The sequence below is a fragment of the Pipistrellus kuhlii genome, unplaced genomic scaffold (genome assembly GCF_014108245.1).
Source record: "Pipistrellus kuhlii isolate mPipKuh1 unplaced genomic scaffold, mPipKuh1.p scaffold_m20_p_8, whole genome shotgun sequence".
NCBI classification, from domain to species: Eukaryota; Metazoa; Chordata; class Mammalia; order Chiroptera; family Vespertilionidae; genus Pipistrellus; species Pipistrellus kuhlii.
This window is the reverse complement of record NW_023425584.1, coordinates 50,317,550-50,339,527: the sequence shown is the minus strand read 5'-3', so window position 1 is coordinate 50,339,527 and position 21,978 is coordinate 50,317,550. Positions and strand designations below refer to the sequence as shown.

Sequence of the window (21,978 nt, the reverse complement as noted above, 5' to 3'; positions counted from 1 at the left end):
CTTTATATTTTTCAGGACTTTGATAGTTAAATCACTTCTATGTGACAATTTTTGCTACTCTCAGTCCTTGTCATTCTTTGAATTCACAGCACTTAATTTTCTCTTGCTATCTAATATTTCTTTTAGTATCTCCCTCAGCCTCCCTTTCCATTCCTTTCCCCCCTCCCAGTGCCCTTCTTGCCACATTTCCTCCTCCTCTCTTCCTCATTCCTTCCCCTCTCCTCCCTCCTGTCTCTCCTTAACCTGTAACCAATCAATCTTCTACACCCCTTTCCTTGGCTATTGGCATTAACCGTGGCCACTGTCTGTCACTGGCTAGCCAGCTCTCTCCTTTGCTTGTTCTCTTTCTTCATTGAGCCACTATTTCCCTCTTATTCCTCTATTTCTCTTGCTCTATTTTCCCCTCCAACATCCCTGCATCTATTCTATATCTCCTGCCATTTGCCTCCCCACAACATATTTCTCTTTTTCTGTTTGTTCTGTCCTTAGTGAATCTGTGTTGGTTTTATCTCTGCTGTCTTCCTCCCACCATCTCTCGGTTGGTCACACAGCGGGTGAGCTCTTATTTATTCTTAGACACTCTGTATCAGATCTTACTCCAGTTGCCCATTTCCTTTCTTCCCCTGTCCACCTTTATCTTTCATTTTTTTGCCTTTCAATTTTTTCCTTTGTTTTTTTGTATCTTCTATTTGAGCATCTCCTAATTACTATGAAAGAGACAGAACAGATCTTACCCTGCAAGAAGTTACTTTATATTGATAATATGGGAGATAACAGGAAGGAATGAGTATAATGCACAAGGAGAAGTAATGGGTAATAAAGCAAAGGCAGACTAACATTTAATCATGTATGATCCTGTAATGCCTCTCACATATATTGTTGGTTAAAACTGATTTCTTATTTTGGCTGTTAATTGTAAGTTCTCATTAGCAGGAATATAAAAGGTTGTACACTTCATAGAATTGTGCATAGTGCTGAGTACTTTGCAGTTGTATATTACATATTTGTTGCAGGATGGAGAAGGAAGAACTACCTCATCGTTGTTTGGCGCTGTTTGGTTCAACTGTTATGTGGCACCATGCCACCCATTCTTGGTGTCTCAGTCTTCCCTCACCAGTGATCCATGAAGCAGCTATAGCAACTGTCTTTAAGGTTCCCATGTCCAGTCACACACAGGATGATTTAGGGACCACCTTATCAGAGTAACTTGAGGTGTACATTTTGTTATGAACCCCACCTTAGAATCTCCATCTGAATTTCATGGGATGTTCCCTGAAATCTGCTTTTTCAAAAAAGCCCTTATTATACACTCTAAATTATGAACACCCCTCTGTACAGGGAATTATTTTTACAAACTGCTATAAAATTCTCTACTTCTCACCTTTATATACTAAGCTACTAACATAATGTGATATACTCTTTAGAACTATGGAAAGTAGAGGAATACTAAGGAAATTAAATATGGACCCCACGAGCATATGTTATGGTGCAGAGACTATTAAAGGAAGAAATATGAACTGTGCTTTTATGTATTATTTGAAATCAGTATTTTTAAGACACAACAAACCAAAGTAGATTTTATATTTTGTGTGTTATCTATATAGTTTTGATTAATCAGATTATATTTTTCTGTACTTCTGTGACATATGGCTTTATCTGTTTATTTTAAAAACTTAGCCATAGTTGTTTTGGCTCAGAAGATAGAACGTCAGGCCGCAGACTGAATGGATGCAGGTTTGATTCTGGTCAAGAGCATGCATCTCGGTTCCAGGTTTAATCCCCTCCTTCTACCACCTTTGCTCTCTCTCTGTCTCTCTCCCCCTCATTCCCACTCTCTTTAAAAATCAATGAAAAATAATATATTTGGGTGGTAATTAACAAAACAAAAATTGCAAAGAAAATATAGTTGCTTTATGGAGAGATCTTTTTTGCCTACGTTGTGCCAAGAACCTACCTTTTAATCAATTTTTAGAATTAGTTATAAAGCAGAATAAGTTCTGATTAAATTAATTGAGTAATTTTATATGTGCACTTTTTGCTGCTAAAATATACTTAAAAAATAAATGCTAAAGCTTTAGTTAATTCCAGAATAATTTAAAGTTACGAGTTGATTCTTATGTTTTTTTCATCTTTAATTAAAAAAAAATATATATATATTATTGATTTTTTTTTTATAGAGATGAAGGGAGTGAGATAGAGGGTTAGAAACATTGATGAGAGAGAATCCATCAGCTGCCTCTTGTACACCCCCTACTGGGGATGTGCCCGCAACCAAGGTATATGCTCTTGACCGGAATCGAACCTGGGACCTTTCAATCTGCAGGCCGACGCTCTACCCGCTGAGCCAAACCGGCTTATCTTTAATTTTAATGTTTAATAAATGTCCTTTAGTGTTACTTCTTTGTGGTGAATTTCCTTTTATTTTTTTGAATTCTCACCTGAGGTTATTTTTCCATTGATTTTAAAGAGAGTGGAAGAAAGTAGGGGAAAACAGAGAGAAACTTTGATGTTAGAGAAACACATCGATTGGTTGCCTTTTACATGTGCCCTGATGAGGGCCCAGGCCAGGGAGGAGCCTGCAACCAAGGCACATGCCCTTGACTGTAATCAAACCTAGGACCCTTCAGTCAGCAGGCTGATGCTCTATCCACTGAGCCAAACCAGCTAGGGCTGAATTTCCTTTATTGACCAAAAACTTTTTTGTTTCATATGGTTTATACACAGTTATTTACTTGAATATTACTATGTTAATTATTTTGAAATTTTAATATCTTGACATCTATTTTTAAAATAAAATGGACAAGTAATACTCTAAGGCTTTTAAATCAGTATTTAATGATGTTTAGGATGGAGCTGAAGGGACTCAGTAATTAGGTGAGCAATTTGTTGCATGATGTTAAAATTCTGCTGAAATTACTAGTCAAATTTTTCCCTCTGGGAAGTATTCATTCAAAACTTTAAAAATCTTTTTATGCATATGATACTGAAATAATGCTTATTTTTCCTTTTTGCAGCCATTTTAAAGCTCAGTATCTCCAAGTTATAACATGGTTCTTGATAAAGTACTAGTGTGTAAACTAATGCTGCAGAATTGGATAGGTTTTGCAGAGTTACACAGGATTCATTCAGCTGCTATAAAAAGCCAAAGAAACTCAATTGCAATTTTATTGTCCACTTTGATAGATTTCCTGCCACCTTTGTAGCAGGGAAGCTGTTTGTCACTGTATCGCTCTCCTCCGACAGCTGGACTAGGTTTTATAAGCAGTAATAGGTTCTTCTGGTATAACTGGACTGTGTTGGTTATACCAGTCCAAATATATACCTGCTAAGAATAATCTTATAATTCCATTATTTTCTTGTTAGTCCTTTAGGTTTTTAGTATTTATCTTTTTCTTTTATGCTTTAAATGGTAAATGGAACATTGATGTTGAATAATTAAATAATACAATTTTCACTTGATCTGCTAACATGCTTCTATTCTTGAATTAAAACTTAAAATAATTTAATATATTCCAAATTTGAAGAACTGTTCAAAAATTATTTTTCTAAACAAATAAAGCTAAAAACTGCAGATACCTATATTGCCATAAAGTTAGAATGGGTCTATGACTTGAAATAATCAACTAAAAGTTAACTCACACTTGAGTTAAAAATACAATATGACTTATGTTTTCCCCCATATGACTAGTTTGGGTAAAGTAGTCCATTATTTTGGATTATATTGGAAATATCTTAAGATTTTACTTGCTGTTAACAATGATGGTTTAAACAAATGTCAGTCATTTTATAGCAGAAGAAAATACAGTTTAAGTTGGATAAAAAAGAAGGTTGAAATCAGTTTGTTAGAATTTTTCTATGTGTTTTCTTAAAAGTATTTTTTAACATGTTAAGTACCCAGCCTGTTTTGTCTTCCAGATGGAAAGTATAGTGTCAGTCACCAGTGACTGGGCGCTTAACGTGTTAAAAAATCACATGCTATAAACTGGTATTTATAAATATGCACGTGTTTATATGAATGAATTTATGGTGGCTATATAATGAAATTAAAAGCTTCATATTTTTAAAATAAATTTAAGAGTTATAAAAATTTCCACATATCATGAATTGTCACCATTTTATATTTAATTGCTAAAGTGTTCTTTGACTTTATTTTTTTAACCAAATACTATTTATTATTTTATACTTTTAAAAATAATATGTGCTCATTGTAGGAAATTTGGAACCTAATACCAATGTATACACACAGAAACCAAGAATCACCCATTATTGACTCACTTGTGTTTGACTTAGTATTACCATTTTGATGTAAAACTTTTTATCTTCTGTTATATGTATAAACATATACATACATATAATTCTTTTCATATAAAAATTATCCTACTTACATTTTATAATAGTTTCATTTAATGATATATTTCTTACATGATTTTTTTAAACATTTATTTTGTTTTAATGAAGCTTTATTTAGAACAACAGGCTGTAGCTGGAGTTAGTGTGGTTGCTATAATTTGCAGATGCCTATTCTAGAACACTACTAGAAAACTGTGTGCCCATGATTCTTACTTTTAGGCAGTTGTTGTGGAAAAAACTTGGAGCTCAGGCAATTCTGGATTTAATTTCCTATGGAAGATCTTGGGCACGTTATCAAACTTATCTGATGCTTAATTCAGAAAATGGAAATGAGAATGATGAATGTACAGTGCCTTACTCAGTACCTGCAGGATAGAGGGACAGGTGAATTAGTTTCCAAGAGTCAAGAAGGTATTTTGATACTCTTGTCGCTTTTGGTATGTACTACATTTTAGAGCTTGCTGCACCAATTTTTTATTACCAAAGGTGTGTACCTTTTTCCCATCAATACTTTACTAGCATTAGGTAATTTAATGTTTTTTTTCCAAATTAATTAATTGATTTTTTTATTTTTGTTAATCCTCACCCAAGGTTAGTTTTCTTCTATTGCTTTTTTTTTTTTTTTTTTTTTTTTTTTTTTTTAAAGAGTGGGAGAGAGGGGAAGAGACACAGAGAATCATCGATATGAGAGAGTGGCATTGGTTGCTTCCTGCATGCACTCTAACTGGGCCAGGGATTGAGCCAGCAACAGAGGTATGAGCCCTAGACCAAACTCAGACTCAGGACTCTTCAATCTGTGTTCTGAGCAAAACCAGCTAGGGCTAGTGCTTTTTAAATTATTTTTTATTTAAATGTAGTTGGTACACAATATTGTATTCAGTTTCAGGTGTGCAGTGGAGTGATTCATTTATATATTATACAGTGTGATTATCACACTAATTCTAGTAATCATGTATCACTGTGCAAACTTATCACAACATTTTCTACTGCATTATCTACTGCATTCTCTTCCACATTTTCACTTACTTCCACCCTGTCTGGCAACAGTTTGTTTGATCTCTGTTTCTGTGAGTCTGGTTTTTTGTTACTGTTTCCTTACATGAATGTTAATGGATGCATGTAATTAAGATAGGGCATCATATTGTGGGGAAGTAAAGTTAAAAGCAAAAGGTGTAGTTTTGATGCAATTAATATTGAATGCTGTTGGACCACTTATAATTCTAGGAAGGAATGATTGAATAAATGATTCAAGTTTACTTTGTTCAAAATTTTACTTGGAAAAAGTGGTGGAGGTGATATTTTTAAAATCTGTGATCCACTTCAGGAGAAGATTGAGAGGTCAGAGTTTTTCCTGTACCTGTTTCTTAAATTCCTTCTTTTAAAAATATTCAGTATCCAATATGCTATATTTTGGGGTACTGTCTTCTAGTTTTCTTAGGATAGCATAAGCTTTATTCTTGATATTATTCAAGTCAGGTTGTATTAGGGTAGCATTAGGAGGTTAGATTAGAACCAAAGTATTTAGATTTATAATCAATATGATTTGCATAAATTCGATCAGTAAATTTTTAAATATATTTTATTGATTTTTTACAGAGAGGAAGGGAGAGAGATAGAGAGCTAGAAACGTCGATGAGAAAGAAACATGGACCAGCTGCCTATTGCACACCCCCTACCGGGGATGTGCCCGCAACCAACGTATTGTACATGCCCCTGACCGGAATCGAACCCAGGACCTTTCAGTCCGCAGATCAACGCTCTACCACTGAGCCAAACCGGTTTCGGCAAGATCAGTAAATTTTTATAAGCATACACATATTTATAATCTGATCTTAACTATTATGTGTTATCATAGTACCATTGTTGCAAGGTGTTGGATCAGAGTCTTTGTAAAAGATATATTATATGGAGGTAATCACTGTGAGCTACTCCATATGGGTTATGGATGCTACTCTATATGGGAAGACTTAGCTATTTTTCAAGACATGTCTTATCAGCTGTGGAAAGGTTGGTAACCTAAGAATTAGAAGTTAGCATATCATATTCAGCTTGTATTTCCATAGGAAAATAAAGTACAATGAAAAAGATGCATTTACTTAAAAAACAATAAGCTTGTTTCTAAACATTGCCTAACATTTAAAAGTAAATTTTTTATAAGTTAAAATTTAACAAAAATATATTATTTAAATTGTAATTTCTTGACATATTCATCTTTTAGCTCCTAATTAGTAAATTTGAGTGCTAATTAAGTTGAAAGTAATGGCAGAAGAAATGTTGAGGTTATTAGCTCAAGAGTATCTCTAACTAGTAGTTTATAGAAGTGCTTTCCAAACATTACAAACAACTATAGATTAGCTATCAAATGATTGTGAAGATTAATGACTAGTCTTTTAGCTGGGTAATTTAGAACAATATCTGGTAATTAATTAGGAATTATCAGTCACAAATACCATTAGGAAAACAGTATCAAAAAAGATAAGAGCAATGATAATTGCTCTTTGGCAATTTTGCTTTTAGGCAATTGGAGTACACTAAGGGGAAATTTAAAAGTCAACTTTATAATTTAAAAAGCATTTTTAATATACATATTTACAGAAGAAACAGTAAACAAGTTGGTTTGCTTAGGGAAGGCATAACACTATTTTGAATAGATTTGACTACAAGTGTAGAGGCAAGTACAATCCACTGGTTTTTATCCAAAAGAAAAATTAGTATTCTTATACATTTTTGACATCTGGAATCAAGTAAGTACCCATGCTCTGAACTCCCATAGAGACAGGAGACAGGTCCCCACCACCCTTGATGTTGTTAGACCACTTATAATTCTAGGAAGGAATGATTTAATAAATGATTCAAGTGTACTTTTCATATTCTGGCTGCAAAGAGATAGTCTCACAGTCCCAAGGAAAGACCTCCCTGGGATGCACGACTAGCAAGAGGTTTAGTGATATATTTCATAATAAAGCAATTCAAAATCCTTAATTTGAATAAGAAAAAGCAAATGATTATTAAACTAAACTCATTCTAACACTAGAGATCTTTGTTTTCAAAATCACTGTGAGGTTGGTAATTACGTGACTTGTATTCCTTAGATGATAATTGTGTTGGTGCAGAAATGATCTCCCTAAAGTCAGTTTTCCAAATAAACTGATACTGTAAGAAATCAGATCATGTCTCCTTATTCGGATTTCTGTAATGGTGAAAAAAATTCAAAGTCTTTAACATAGTCTGTAATGCTCCATTTTTATTATCTAGCCATTGGCTACATCTCTGACTTTTCCATATATAGTTCTCTGTCTACTGGTCTATTATTCCTCAAACATACCATGCTTATTTTGGCTTTAGGACCTTTGTATTTGTTCTTCTTTCTGCATGAATCTGTTTTACTTCTAATACGCTTGCTCTCTCACTTTATTCTTATTTCTTTTCAAATATAGTATCTTCAGATACCTTGCCCATTTACCCTAGCAAAATACACCTTTTCCACCTAGACTATCTTTAGTTATTTTCCATCTCCTTTTTTCCTCCAGATTTCTTATTTCTTGTCATTTACCTTATGTTTATATGTTTATTTTGAGCTAAGAGCTGGGGGGAAATCAATAAAAGGCCAAAGGCTTTCTGAGGTCTGCCTCTACCTCTACTACTCGGCCACCAGGTTGCCTGGTCTTCCTCCAGAGCCTTCTGAAGAAATACTGTAGAGTGGGCTCAGGTTGGCTGCACCCCATAGACCCTTCCACAAAGCGAGCGCTCAGTAGGGTGGGGTTACTGGGGTCAGGAGGATGGGGCTAGTGGATCTCCTACTTGGGGGCAGTATGGTCAGGAACTCAGCTGGGGTATTGGCCCCTACCCAGAGCCATTCCATGCAGTCTCTGCCAAATCTCCAACTCTAGCTCTCCAAGGGGGAGGGCTCTGTAGATTCAGGTTGGGTGCAGCCAACTGTCCCCTCTGTAGGAGGCCTGAACATTTTTATTGTTTGACGTATCACATCATGGCATGAATGTACTATGGATGTCCATGATTCAAGGCTAGTTAATAGCTATAGAAGGAAATGTGTGCATTGTGTATTATTATTTTTCCTTGCCTTTTACCAAACAATTCATGTATTAATAAACTGTAATTATGCTTCTACTTTCTTCAAGTATTAGTATAATCTTTTGAGAGACATTTCCCATTGCAGCACTAATGACAATCACATAATTATTGGCTATAAGATAATCTTGATTAGATAAAAAAAATCATAAACCTTTGACATTAAAAATCACAGCACTTTTATGCTTTTTCCTAATCATTTTATTTCCTTTTAGTTGGGTAAAAGGCTAAGCATGATATGGGGATGCTGACAGTGTTGAATACATAGTCAGTGACATACAAGTGTAACAAATGAGTGCATAGATGGAATAACTGTAATTTTCAGGCCATTTGTGACCAGTTCAGAATTGGAAAACTACTGTTGACCTTTGGTGAAAGGTTGAATTTTATTTTCACTTCTAAAAGAATTTGTATTTTCTAGCTTAGTAAAAAAGGTTTTAGTAATCTATAATAATAAAAGCATAATATGCTAATTAAATCGGGCAGCTGAATGACCTTCTGGATGTCCTTCTGGATATCCGTCCTGGTGACCTTCCGGATGAAGCTGGGGCTAAGGCAAGCTGCTGCAGTTGTGAGGGCCAAGCCCCTTGCACAAATTTTGTGCATTGGACCTCTAGTTTAAGATATAGGAGCTGCTCAAATTGTGAGCATAATTGATAGTTTTTAATTTCTGCTGAGTATAAGTCATGGGGAAATGAGTTTTCATTGCAGTTGAAACAATATGTTATCTAGTCCATCACATATTTTTCAATGGTACATACTTGGATCCTGGTACAACTTGGTAGAGGCCAATTGAATAGTGTGTTCTTTTCCTGTATATCTCAAATAGTCTGAATAACAATGTTCTTATTGTAGTTTGATAGCATGCTACCTGTTAGCATTAAGATTAGCTATAATTTTTCTTGGTTGTTCAGAATTTTGTGATTGACTTAACTATATATATGAAGAGTCAGCGTATGTAACATTCACAATGACCGAAGGGATGACCAAATGTCAGGCTGCACGTGCAGCAGGCTCGGGTGGGCAGGGACTGGCAAGCAGGCTGAACTGCTGATCTTTCAGAGAGTGAGTGAAGTGGGGCTGATTAGCAGCCTTGCCAGCAGCCGAGCCCCTCTCTCTATCAGAGGTGAGCAGTTTAGCCCACTCACCAGCAGCCTGTGATGGTTGTTGATCAGCCCCACTTCTATGATCAGGCCCAGAGATAGACCCACAGACACTGACTGGCATAGAAACCAACCAATCAGAACCAAATCTGGGTGAACTGTGAGGAGCCAGTGGCTGCTTAGGAGGCGGAGCTTTTGATGCTGAGTGGCATAGAAACTGACCAATCAGAACCTAATCTGGGTGAACTGCAAAGGCAGAACCTAAGGTGGGGGCTGAGGAGGGGTTTTAAGGGCAATAGCTTATTTGGTATAAGGTGTAAGAAAGCAGTTCAATTTTTAAATGACTGGTTTGGCAGTATGGTACATATGGCTGTATCAGTCCAGATATAGGGATTATGTATTTTTGTCTGCCAAAAATACATAATCCCTATATCTGGACTTTTTGATGAAAAAGGCTCCCCCTCTCTCATTTAAGCAATTCTATTTAACCTATCTATACTACTAAAATGGTAATATGCTAATTAGACCGGGTTGACCTGCCATCTTCCGGATATCTAACTTCCTTGGGACAAAACCATGGTGGTGGGGGCCAAGGCAGAGGCAGTTAGGAACGATCAGGTGGGCAGGCAGGTGAGTGGTTAGGAGCCAGTGGTCCCAGATTGTGAAAGGGATATCTGACTGTGGGATGGGGCCTAAATTGGTAGTCAGACATCCCCCCCAAATGGTCCGCATATGGAGAGGGTATAGGCTGGGCTGAGGGACAACCCCCTCCCTCCTGGTGCACTAATTTCATGCACCAGGCAGATAGTCATTTTATAAGGATAATATAGGAAAATTGTTTTATTGCATTTATATAAACTGGATATTTGAAAAGTTGTTAAATATATTTATGTTCTGCATACTTTGTTTTTTTTTTGTCTATTTTGACTGATTATATATTTTTCATCTAGGTCACTTTCGAAATACACAAAGAAAACCTTGCCAACATATTTAGGGAATACCAGGGAAATGTTGATGAAGATATAGGGCAATGTTCTTCAAGTTCAGTTAAAGCAGTCTCTGGCATTAGCAGGGATGTAAATGTTTCTGGAGGATCCCAACAATCAGATACGAAGGATTCTCCTATATCTCCTCATGTCAACAAAAATAGTGATGGAAAGCCAGGTATTGAGAAGACAAGTTCTTTTGACTCTCCCTCCAACATTGAACTGCAGACTTATAATACAGGTAATGAAGAAATGACAGCTGGGCAAGGAAATGAGGAGTTACTGGATGAAGTCCCTTTAGAGAAAACACCGATAAATGACATAGCCAAAGCAGGTGATTTAGAAGTATCTTCTGACACAGTAGAAGTTGGGACCATTTCCTCTAATACTTTGAAAACAGTTGACAAAGATATGACTGTCAGTGAAGTAACTGCTTCAGTAAGTTCTCCTTCAGAAGAGGATGCTTCAGAGGCGCCAGAATTATTGGATAAGTCTATAGGAGAGGAAGAAGACGATGAGGATTATGTAGAACTGAAGGTAGATAGTAGTCCTACTGAGGAAGCCAGTCTACCCACAGAGCTCCAAGGAAATAGTTTGTCTCCCCATTCAACTGAAGCCAGGGAAAGACTGGACATGATTGATAATGACCCAAAATTAACATTTCAAGAGGAGGAACCTGTAAGTAAGAAGCCAGCTGATACTGAAACTCAAGATTCTAATGATGCAGGATCTTCAGCTACCTCACCAGACACGACTGCTTCCCAAACAACTATGCAATCAGACATTGGTCAGATGCTGGATGAAGGGAAGAAAACAACTGACTTGACTAGAGAAACCAAAGCAAGTAATGATGCTCATGGTAATGTCTTAGAGTCTCCTACTACTTTTGAACAGAAGATTGCAAGGTTGGATGTTTCCAGTGTTGCCACAGATACCGAGAGACTAGAATTGAAGGCCAGTACTAATGTGGAGGCACCTCAACCTCTTCAACCTGTGCTTGAGGTGATTATGTCTTCTTGAAATGTGTTTGCTTGAGATAAAATAGAGCAAGTGTATGTATATTTTATTTTTCTTTAGAATTCATTGTATCAGATTTGCAATTACATAAATGCAATATATCTAAAGATTTTATTTCTTTAGCACAGTATTTGGGTTGTAGTATGTGTTCATTTAATGGCAATTTTTATTTAACAGCATCACTAAAAGTTACTATCAATTTTCAGAATTTGCATAATTTTACTTTATAAAGCAAGTATTAGCAATACTTGTCTTTTACACTTTTTTTTACAACCCAGCCATAGCACATTAATTTTCCAACAAAATCTAGAATTTCATTCCTGCAGAACCACCTGATAGTATATACTGTTTTATACAAAGTATGTGTTTTAAAATAGTTCCGTGAAGTATGTTTAATTTGAAGGCGGGAAGCTTTTGTGAGATGTGAGCCCAGTTGATAATCCAGATATTGCCTTTCTTTAATGCTATTCAAAACAAAGAACGTCTCTGAATTCTTTTATAAAATGCCACATCAGCTGGTGGTAATACTAACGGGTTCCAAGTTAATTTTGTTGAATTCTACTAGTTTAGTATATCTGATAACTGCTTTAAATGTATTAAAATCTTTTCATTACTCATTGATAATTTTTCTCTAATTTGGTTCCTTAGTATTTTAAAATGTATTTGTTAGGTGCATTTTATAGAAGATTTAAAATTACTTATTAATGCCTTCCTTTAAAATTGAACTTATTTTATTACTCTCTTTAATTTTCTGTATTAGACATCAAGGCAACAGGAGCAGTCAGGGCAAGGAATAGCATCAGATGCCGTTAACGGACAAAGGAGGGATTCCAGACCTACTATGTTTCGTATTCCTGAATTCAAATGGTCTCATATGCATCAACGTTTGCTCACTGATCTGTTATTTTCAATAGAAACAGATATACAGATGTGGAGAAGGTTTGTCCATATGTTTATTATAGAAGATGTTGTATAATAAGTTTTAGCCTTTGCTTTCAAAGAAATTTACATAGTTTTGTAATTAATTGCTTAAAAATAGAATATAAATTATTTCTGTGGTAATGTTTTATTGAATTAACTTACTCTTCATTATAAAAATGAATTACTGTCTCATTATAAGAACTTGAAGGTTTTTCTTTTTAAAAATTTGCCGAACATTTATTTCCTATAACGTATTTTACATTATGTAATTCACATGGAGGTAGATCCACCACAGGGGTTTATTATTAGAGATACTAAAAAAAAAAATTGGGATTTAAGAATAACTTCAGCTCTCCAGGGAATTTTTGGTATAGCAAAATCTGTGTTTTAGATTATCCTTGGTTGTATGATTTATGATTTTAAAACTGCCTAATTTGTTTATTGTTATTTGTATATTACTTTTATTCCATTAAAAAGCATGTTATGACATTATCTAAGAAAACGTTAGTAGAAAATTTATTTTCAGTAGCACATTTAGCACCATTTACCTCTAAATTTTTGCCAAATGTCTTCTCAGTTTTGTTCCCAGTTAAGAATATTTCAGTTCAACCTTTTATATCAAGTGTCAGATGAATAGTATTTATGTTTCAGCACTGGAAAAGGGCTTGGATAGTAACTGCTGCTATGGAATGGCCCGCATCTTCTGAGGAAGTATACACCCCCATGTGTCTGCTGCATCATTATCTTACTCAAGCTTTCAAGATGAAGCAAAAGCACCTTCTTATCCTCCCTCCCCTCAAGTAGGCAAATTGTGATTTTCTTTCTTTAGCTTTATCAGTAAACACCATTTATCTTTGGACAGCCATTCAACAAAGACAGTTATGGACTTCGTGAATAGCAGTGATAATGTCATCTTTGTACACAACACAATTCATCTCATCTCTCAAGTGATGGACAATATGGTCATGGCTTGTGGGGGTATACTGCCATTGCTTTCAGCTGCTACATCGGCTACAGTAAGGACTTAACTACTCTATAAAAAATTGGTGTGAAAACATGATTTTTATGCATCTTTATTGATTAAAACTTGAATGTACTGTAAATCAAAAGCAACAGAAAAGGAAGTACTAAAAAGAATGCTGATTTCTTAGGGATGTGTCAGCTAGTGAATATAAAATGATTGACAGTGTTTCACCTATATGTTTCCTTGGCCTTTTTTTTTTTTTTTTTTTTTTTTTGAAATGATAAGGAAATTACTTTGTGGTAGAATTCTGAAAGCCTGGCTTTTTATAAAATATAGAACGTTGGGAAATGATGTAATAAAATTACATTTTTATCAGACTAGAGATTTAATTGTCAAACTTGATTCTTTACAGCATGAGCTGGAGAATATTGAGCCTACTCAGGGCCTCTCCATAGAAGCCTCTGTGACATTTTTGCAGAGGCTAATCAGCCTTGTGGATGTGCTCATATTTGCAAGTTCTCTGGGTTTTACTGAAATTGAAGCTGAAAAAAATATGTCATCTGGAGGAATTTTGCGGCAGTGTCTACGACTTGGTGAGCTGTTAAAACCCATTAGTTAGGAATTTACTTGAAAAATTTTTACTATTCTAGACAAATTAAAAAACATTATCTTTTTCTTGTTGTTAGGCAAATGTGTGCCAGTCATTTTGTCATATGCTACTTTTAAACTTGCTGAGAGTGAAAGACTGTGTATCTACTCTGCTAGAGTAGTATTTGACAAGTTGAATAGAGGAGGAAGGACATGTTTTGAAAAAATCAACTAAGTTGATACTGGTCAGCATTCCCCCCCTCTTTCCTTAATCTTTTTTTTTTTTTTTTCTATAAGGTAGTGCTTCTCAAGTTACAAAAATAAAATTTATACACATGAATCACCAGAGAGGATCTGGTTAAAATGCAGAGTAGATTATATAGGTCTGCGATGAGGCCTCAAATTGTATTTTTAACAAGTCCCAGGTAATGTGCAAATTACCAGTTGTAAAAATAGTCATAGGGAATGTGGGGTAAAACATAGAGACTATAGTCAGCAATATTATAATAAGTATGTATGGTGTTAGATGGGCAGTACATTTATTAGGGGGATTGCTTCCTAAGTTATATAAGTATTTACCTGAAACTAATATAATATTGTTTCCCAGCTGTAATTGAAAAAAAATGTTTAAGGAAAAGAGAAGAAAAAAAGGATAATTCATACACATGAATCACCGAAGAGGATCTTGTTAAAATGCAGTTTAGATTACATGTGTCTGGGATGAGGCCTGAACTCTAATAAGTCTAGGTGATGTTGATGTTGCTTCTCTTACTAACACACTTGAGTAGCAAGATTCTAATCTAGCATGATTCCAGCACAGCTTTTGTCCAAAAAAACTGTGGTAATAATGTTAAAGCAGGTAATAAAATCCTAAATCTCTATTCTTCTGGAGGCAGTACTTCCTTAGGTAAAAGTTAAAATCTGTGAAAAGAATTTTAGTATCATTAGGCTGCCTTACGTAAACCATTTTTTTTTTGTTTTGTTTTTTACTTATTATAGGAAGGTTTCCTATATCCAGTTGTAAATACTGAGACTTTGTTAATGATTTGTTTATTAAATGGAGAGAAGTAGGTTAGAGAGAGTGAGACCAAAACAATTACAAGCTATGGCTTATGAAGTCAGACTGGAAATAAAAGGCAGTATTAGAAGTGGGAAGTAGTTAATGAAGTATTTCCCCATATTTAGTAAGTATGTTATATAAACCGAGATATATTTGTAATTAGTCTTTTTTGGTACAGTGATTATTTTTACTCAAAATGCTATTCAGAGTACTTTTAAACTTAGGATGCTTTAAAGAATTTGGCATAACAATTTTAGAAAGTTGTTTTAAATTTATTTTATTTTTATTTTATTGATTTTTTATAGAGAGGAAGAGAGAAGGATAGGGTGTTATAAAAATCAATGAGAGAGAATCATTGATCAGCTGCCTCTTGCACACCCCCTATTGGGTATGTGCCCACAACCAAGGCATATGCCCCTGACCAGAATCGAACCCGGGACCTTTCAGTCCACAGGCTGACGCTCTATCCACTGAGCCAAACCAGTTTTGGCAGTTGTTTTAAATTTTAAGTAAGGAAGACTTTGATAATAGTGTGGTAAAGACCTGGGGAGGGGGTGAAGAAGGAGTAGAGGGGACAATGGGAGGAAAAAAGTAGACATTTGTAATACTTTCAACAATAAAGATAAATTTAAGAAAAAGATTCAAATGGTGAACATAACAAAACTAGCTATTACTTATTGACTACTGTAATTTGTCATTATTGCTGATTTTCACAATGGGTCAACAATCATTTTCCTTTTTTTTTTTTTATTCATGAGGAAAGTTGAGATCAGAAAAAATAGGAAACGTAACAAAATTCAGAATGTGTAATTGGTGAAGTTGGAATGCTAATATAGTAGCTTATTTAACTAGTGGACCTATCCCTTCTTTTTTACAGTATACTTCCTGAAACTTTTAATTAGTAATTAAAATATTTAGACTCCATTGCTTTTATATATGCCATTTTAGAAATGTCTCCACTTTCCTAAAAAGAGTACATTTCTAGAATTAAAAATACAAGGCTACACTAGCACTCTTTTTCTCAAGAAGCATCAGATTTGGGAGCTAGGGAATACTGTAATGCTCTAATTTTCATAGCTGTGAAAGAAAGTAAAGAGAAAATTCAATCTACTGCAGCACCATCTATTCCTGTATATGGAAATGAGACTCAGAAAGTAACTTGTCAAAGTCACTTAGTACAGTATGGCAAGCTTGGTAAATAATCTAAATGTTTTGGTCCCTGGTCTCCTTTATCCTTAGGCTGGGGAAGGAAGGTAAGAGGGCAACAACACTGAGTAACCTGTACTCCTGAGACTGATTGACACTAGACAGTCCTCTATGATAGTAATGCAGACCCAAACTTGATTTTATGCAACCTGTGAAAAAATAGTACAGCGGTTATTTTCCTAGGTATGATGCCAGATTTGACAGAGTTGTATTCCATATTCTTCCTTCCTTCTTTCCTTCCTTTAAAAAAAAAATTTTGTTGTTTGCTTTTGACATCTTTCTGAATGCTTCTCTTTCTCAATTCTGTGCCTGTTGGCATATGGTATTTTGGTGATATTTAAAATCCCCACTTTAATTTATGTTTTGTTCCTAATTTTCTTTTCTTTTTTAAATCCTCAACTGAGTATATGTTTTATTGATTTTTAGAGAGAGAGGAAGGGAAAGAGAGAAGGGAGGAAAAAGAGACAAAGGGAGAGGAAGAGAGAGACATTGATGTGAGAGAGAAACATCGATTGGTTCCCTCCCATACACATCCAGACCAGGCATTAGACCCAGAACCTTTTGGTTTATGGGATGATGCTCCAATGAACTGAGCTATCTGGCCAGTGCTGTTTTGTTCCTAATTTGTTCTCCCACTCATATTCCTATCAGATACATTGAGTGTTACAGATCTGGTTGGGAAGTAAGATGATTACTATGTGATGTCAGGCAATTAATAGTCAATTGTGCATTACTTAATTCATCATTTAAAATTCAGAATTAATTTCTAACTCAAGTAGCTGCCCAATTGGTTAGATTTTTAGAGATGTAATTTTGGGTTGTGTAGTCTCCTTTCTGTTTTTCACTCTTTAAGCAGTTTTAATGCAAGCCAGTAAAATGTAGACCCTATAAATATTCCCATATAAAAGCTGTACTCTCTGTCACTCTATTAATATCATGCTGTAATAATACATCATCACAAAAACATGCATTTCCAGTTTATCCTACTTCAATGAAGATAATAGGTTATTTTCATACACTAGTTTATGCAATGTGATTTGCTTTCTGTTCCTTTGCAACTCTCCTGTTCTTTCCCCGCTATCTTTTTCTTAATCAGAGATCATTGCAAGTAGCTTAGGTGAGGTCTAAGAAATAGTAGTAAGTTAAGGTTCTTGAACTGATTCCCCCTTAGCAGTGGCCCCTAACTGAGTCACTACCAAAGTCAGAAAACAAACAGTAGGTGAAAAAGCCCAGGGACATTTCCGGACTTTGCGAAGGTAATCTGGTTCCAATAAAATCTTATGTAAATCATATTGGCTAGGTGATTTTTATCTGTTTCATAATCTTAAAATATAATTTTCTTTTCTAACTCAATCTTGTCCTTAAAATGAATAACAGTGTGTGCAGTGGCAGTCAGGAATTGCTTAGAGTGTCAGCAGCATTCACAACTGAAAACAAGAGGAGATGCCACCAAAGGCCAGAAAACAGTGCACAGCCTGATCCCCATGGGGAAATCCACAGCAAAGGTGAGATACAGAATCATTAATTAAATAAAAAAGCACACTCTTATTTGCGATTAAGGTCTTAACTTTACTTGTTCATTTCAACATAAAGTTAAATAAATCTGACAGAGATCCTAAAATAGTTATTTTAGTCTGTGGATTTAACATTTAAATATTTGTGTTTAAATACACAGTAAAGATTTGCTTATACTTAATCTTGTCTGCTTTTCCAAATGTTTACTTTTCTTGTGTCTACAATACCTTTCCCCTTCAACTATGTCAATTTGTATTTCATGTACTTGTTGAGTTAGCATGCAGTTTGTTTTCTCCTTCCTGGCTTCCTTCTACACTGCTACTTCTAACCCAGCATCTAAAAACAGCAACAACAACAAAACCCCACAAAAAACACACAACAAAAACAGAGAGAATAAAAAGTATGAAAAACCAGTATTTGTAGCCCGATTTCTCTGTTTACTGGAATATTGTGTTTACTTTAAAAAATATGTTTAAAAAAAATTTTTTTTTGTCTTAGAGTCCAGTGGACATGGTAACTGGTGGTGTATCTCCAGTGAGAGATTTTGACAGACTCCTACAGGACATGGATATTAATCGGCTTAGGGCAGTTGTCTTCAGAGACATCGTAAGTAACAGTATTTCTTTCACGCACTCTCTTAGCTGATATGTATTTTCTCCAAGGCCCAAAGTATTGAGAATGAAAACTCTCTGTGATATAAAATAGCCAGGTGGAAAGTAGAAGTCAGTTTTTTTTTACAATAATCCTAGAATCATAGAATATTGGAAAATATTATTTATATAAATGGAACTAATATATCAGAACAATGACACTAAAAAGAATAGCATATTACTGTATAGTAAGCACTGTAAGTCTTCACATGCACTCATTAAGTCCAACAACTTTTTGAGTTGGGTACTGTTGTAAGTTCCATTTTATAAATGAGGAATCTGAGTACTCAAGCACAGAGCTTGAGTAACTTGTTCAAACTAATGGAGTTATTTAGTAAATGATAGGATTCAGACTCAGTAGTCTGAACTTCAGAATCTATGCTCTGAAAATAGTGAAATGCCTAAATCCTGAATGTCCTATTATTTTCTGAATATTGGATATTTTTCCCTCAAAGGAATATAAATTTGACATACTGGTAAACAATGAAATGTTGTGTGTGGTGTTTTTGATTTGTTAAAGATGAAAAAGTTTTGTTTTAACTGACTTTGATATAGTATATGGCCAAGCTGCATATAGAAATTGTACAGTCATATAAGAAAGTATAAATATGAAAATAAAAATCATTTGTAAGCCTACTCACAGGGATTTGGAGTCTTGTTATTAGTTAATATTTATTGAACAATTACTGTGTGTGAATACTAGATGCTCTCTATTACATGCTTTTTATAAACTTTATAACTTCAATTCTTCATCTTCTCCTCATTTGTTTTTTAGTCCTCTCCTGAGTTTTTCATTAAGTTTTCTACACATATGCAATTTGTTAATGGTATAGTGAATAATTATTGAACATTTACTGTGTATTAAGCATAGAACTAAATGCTCTTTGTATTTTCTCATTTAATAAACACAATAATCCTATGAGAAAGAGAGCAGTATTAGGTTAAATAACTGCCAAAGATCACACAAGTAGTAAAGGTGTAAATGGGTTAAGGACTAGGGAATCTAACCCACTTACACTAATTCTTAAAATTTTGATATTAATTATATGATTATGCTGCCTCCCTAAATCTAAATTAAATTTTTTTCTCTCTATTTTTATTTTTTGGTAGCTGCTGTTATTCCTTTAATCAAGAAACCAAGTTTTATTTTTTCAGAATCCATTGACTGGTTCATTTTGGGACCAAATATTGCTGCTTTCTTTCTTGAGCATGTGTCCATTATATTGCCCCATAATCTTATATGTCCTAGACTAATCTTTAAAAATCTAGAGTAGATGATATTAGCTCTGTTGCTGTAAAAATTCTCTAGTGTCTTTTCATAACACTTAAAATAAAAATTCCTCACCCTGGCTCTATATGATCGGGCTTTTTGGAATTTTTTAACAAGTTATTATATTATTATGTTTGGACAGAGAATTAGACTATTTCCTATGTCTATACTGTAAAAAGTTATAAATGATTTTAATTTTATTAATTATAAAAGTTATATAATCACCTGATAGGAGTTTATGAAAAGAGAAAAGTTTCTATTTCCCAAACCTTATCTCAGAGCCTCTTCTAGCCAAAGTGTACTTTGATGGAAAAAGAAATGATTTAAGATTGGGGATGTAAAGAAATTATTGTCCTGAGGTTAAGAACTAACGTATTTAGTCACTCTAATCTGAGTTTACTTTTGCTTTTTCACTTACTGTATGGCCTTAAGGTAAATTACTTAACTTCTCTAGTCCTTATCTTGTTCTAAGGGGTAAAGGAATGTATATGAATTATAGCACAGTGGCTGGCTCACAGTGAGTAGTCAATAAATAATAACTACAGTTTATTGCATGGGTTTAGTTAGTAAATAATAAACATATTAATGTGCTAAGTAAAGATGCAGATAGACTTAAATCAATTAGAAGAGATTAAGAAGTTAAGATTTAGTAAGATGTTTGTCTGCCTTTTAAATGTTGGTATCATTAACAGTCATTATTATAATAGACCAGAGGCCCGATGCACAAAATTTGTACAAGGGGGGAGGGGGGAGAGGTGTGTCCCTCAGCCTGGCCTGCACCCTCTCCAATCTGGGACCTCTCGAGGAATGTCTGACTGCTGGTTATCCACACAATCCGGGACTACTGGCTCCTAACCGCTTGCCTACCTCCTAGCCTGCTTGTCCCTTAACTGCTCCCCTGCTGCCCTGATTGACGCTTAACTACTCCTCTGCTGGCCTGATCGCCCACAATTGCCCTGCCCTGCCGTGACCTGCCTCCTCCAGTGAGACCTGCCTCCTCCACTCGAGGCAGCAGAAACGCCAGGCCCAGCCTTCTCCATGCTGCATGGAGCCATGCAACCCCAAACCTTGTTATGTGGAGCAGCCGCCAGGCCCTGCCTGTGCTGTGTGTGTAGCCATCTTGGGAAGCCATCTTGTGGCGGCCATCTTGTGGCGGAGTATAGATGACAGGATTGTGTGGCAGAGGAACACGGGAGTATCCTGAGAAAAGGGATGGTTAATATAAAAGGAAGAATGTTCATTTACCTTTCCCATCAAGAGTAATAAGTTCTTATAGTGTAGTAGAACCTAAAAAGTACCATAGATTCTTGTCAGATTACAAATATGTCGTACTGTATCAAGTGGATATCATTAGGTAAAGCCTGATCTCTCTCTCTTTTTTTTTTTAATTTATTGTGTCCAAAAGTTTTGACTCTAGTTATTAATTTTTAGTTAATTGGTACAATTTATTTGCATTTATTTTTCTGCTAGGCAACAATGTCCTTTGTTTTCCTTCTCCTAAATTTATCTGTTACTCACAATACCTTTTAAAAATATATTTTTATTGATTTTAGAGAAGAAGGGAGAGGAAGATAGAAACATCAATGACCCGAGAGAATCACTGATAGGCTGTCTCCTCCACAGACCCCTACTGGGGATCGGACCCCCCGAGCGCATGTCCTGACTGGGAATTGAACCATGACTTCCTGTTTCATAGGTCAAAGCTCAACTGCTGGGCCACGTCATCTGGGCTCAAAATAACTTTAATTTTCAGGATTTGATGGGAAAATTTTATTTTCTTTTTAATTAAGTTTAAACTTATTTTGAAATGTTATCAAATAGTGATGTTCTGAGGAGGCCATTGAAGATGGGGAATTTGGCCATATGAAGAGGCTATTGATGTAGAGATATGTAGGTGAACTCTAGAGTTTAGTTAGGATGAAGCCTAGACCTCTTTTTGAGGTCAATCCAATTTTTCCTTTTCTTTTCTGCAGACACTATGTTTTCAATTCTGATATTTGGTTTTCTATACTAAAGTAGTCTTAAGAATTCCTTTTTATATATCTGATACTCTTACTTTTTTTCTTTTTAATGTTTTGTCTTTTAGGAAAACTTATTTTCTATTTTATGTATTTTCATTCTTATGATTAGAAATAAAAAGTTATTCATGCATAATGATAATTACTATTTGATTAATTGTAGAAAGTATATTGAGACATATGTCTTCAGATTCAGTAACTTAATTTAAAAATAAAAGAGCCAACTTTTCTCTTTTCATGT

General features: G+C 34.9%; 1 protein-coding gene across 6 annotated transcripts in view; it reads left to right on the top strand.

Annotated features, from left to right (window-relative positions):
• The window catches only part of LRBA (LPS responsive beige-like anchor protein), a 518,726-nt gene that overhangs the window by 91,366 nt on the left and 405,382 nt on the right, over positions 1–21,978 (top strand). For all 6 annotated transcript variants that reach the window (XM_036424850.2, XM_036424848.2, XM_036424851.2 and 3 more), the window contains 6 exons: positions 10,493–11,530; positions 12,306–12,484; positions 13,329–13,482; positions 13,843–14,023; positions 17,662–17,789; positions 18,298–18,405. In XM_036424850.2, the coding sequence (XP_036280743.1) occupies positions 10,493–11,530; positions 12,306–12,484; positions 13,329–13,482; positions 13,843–14,023; positions 17,662–17,789; positions 18,298–18,405 (1,788 nt within the window). The remainder of the gene's footprint in view (positions 1–10,492; positions 11,531–12,305; positions 12,485–13,328; positions 13,483–13,842; positions 14,024–17,661; positions 17,790–18,297; positions 18,406–21,978) is intronic.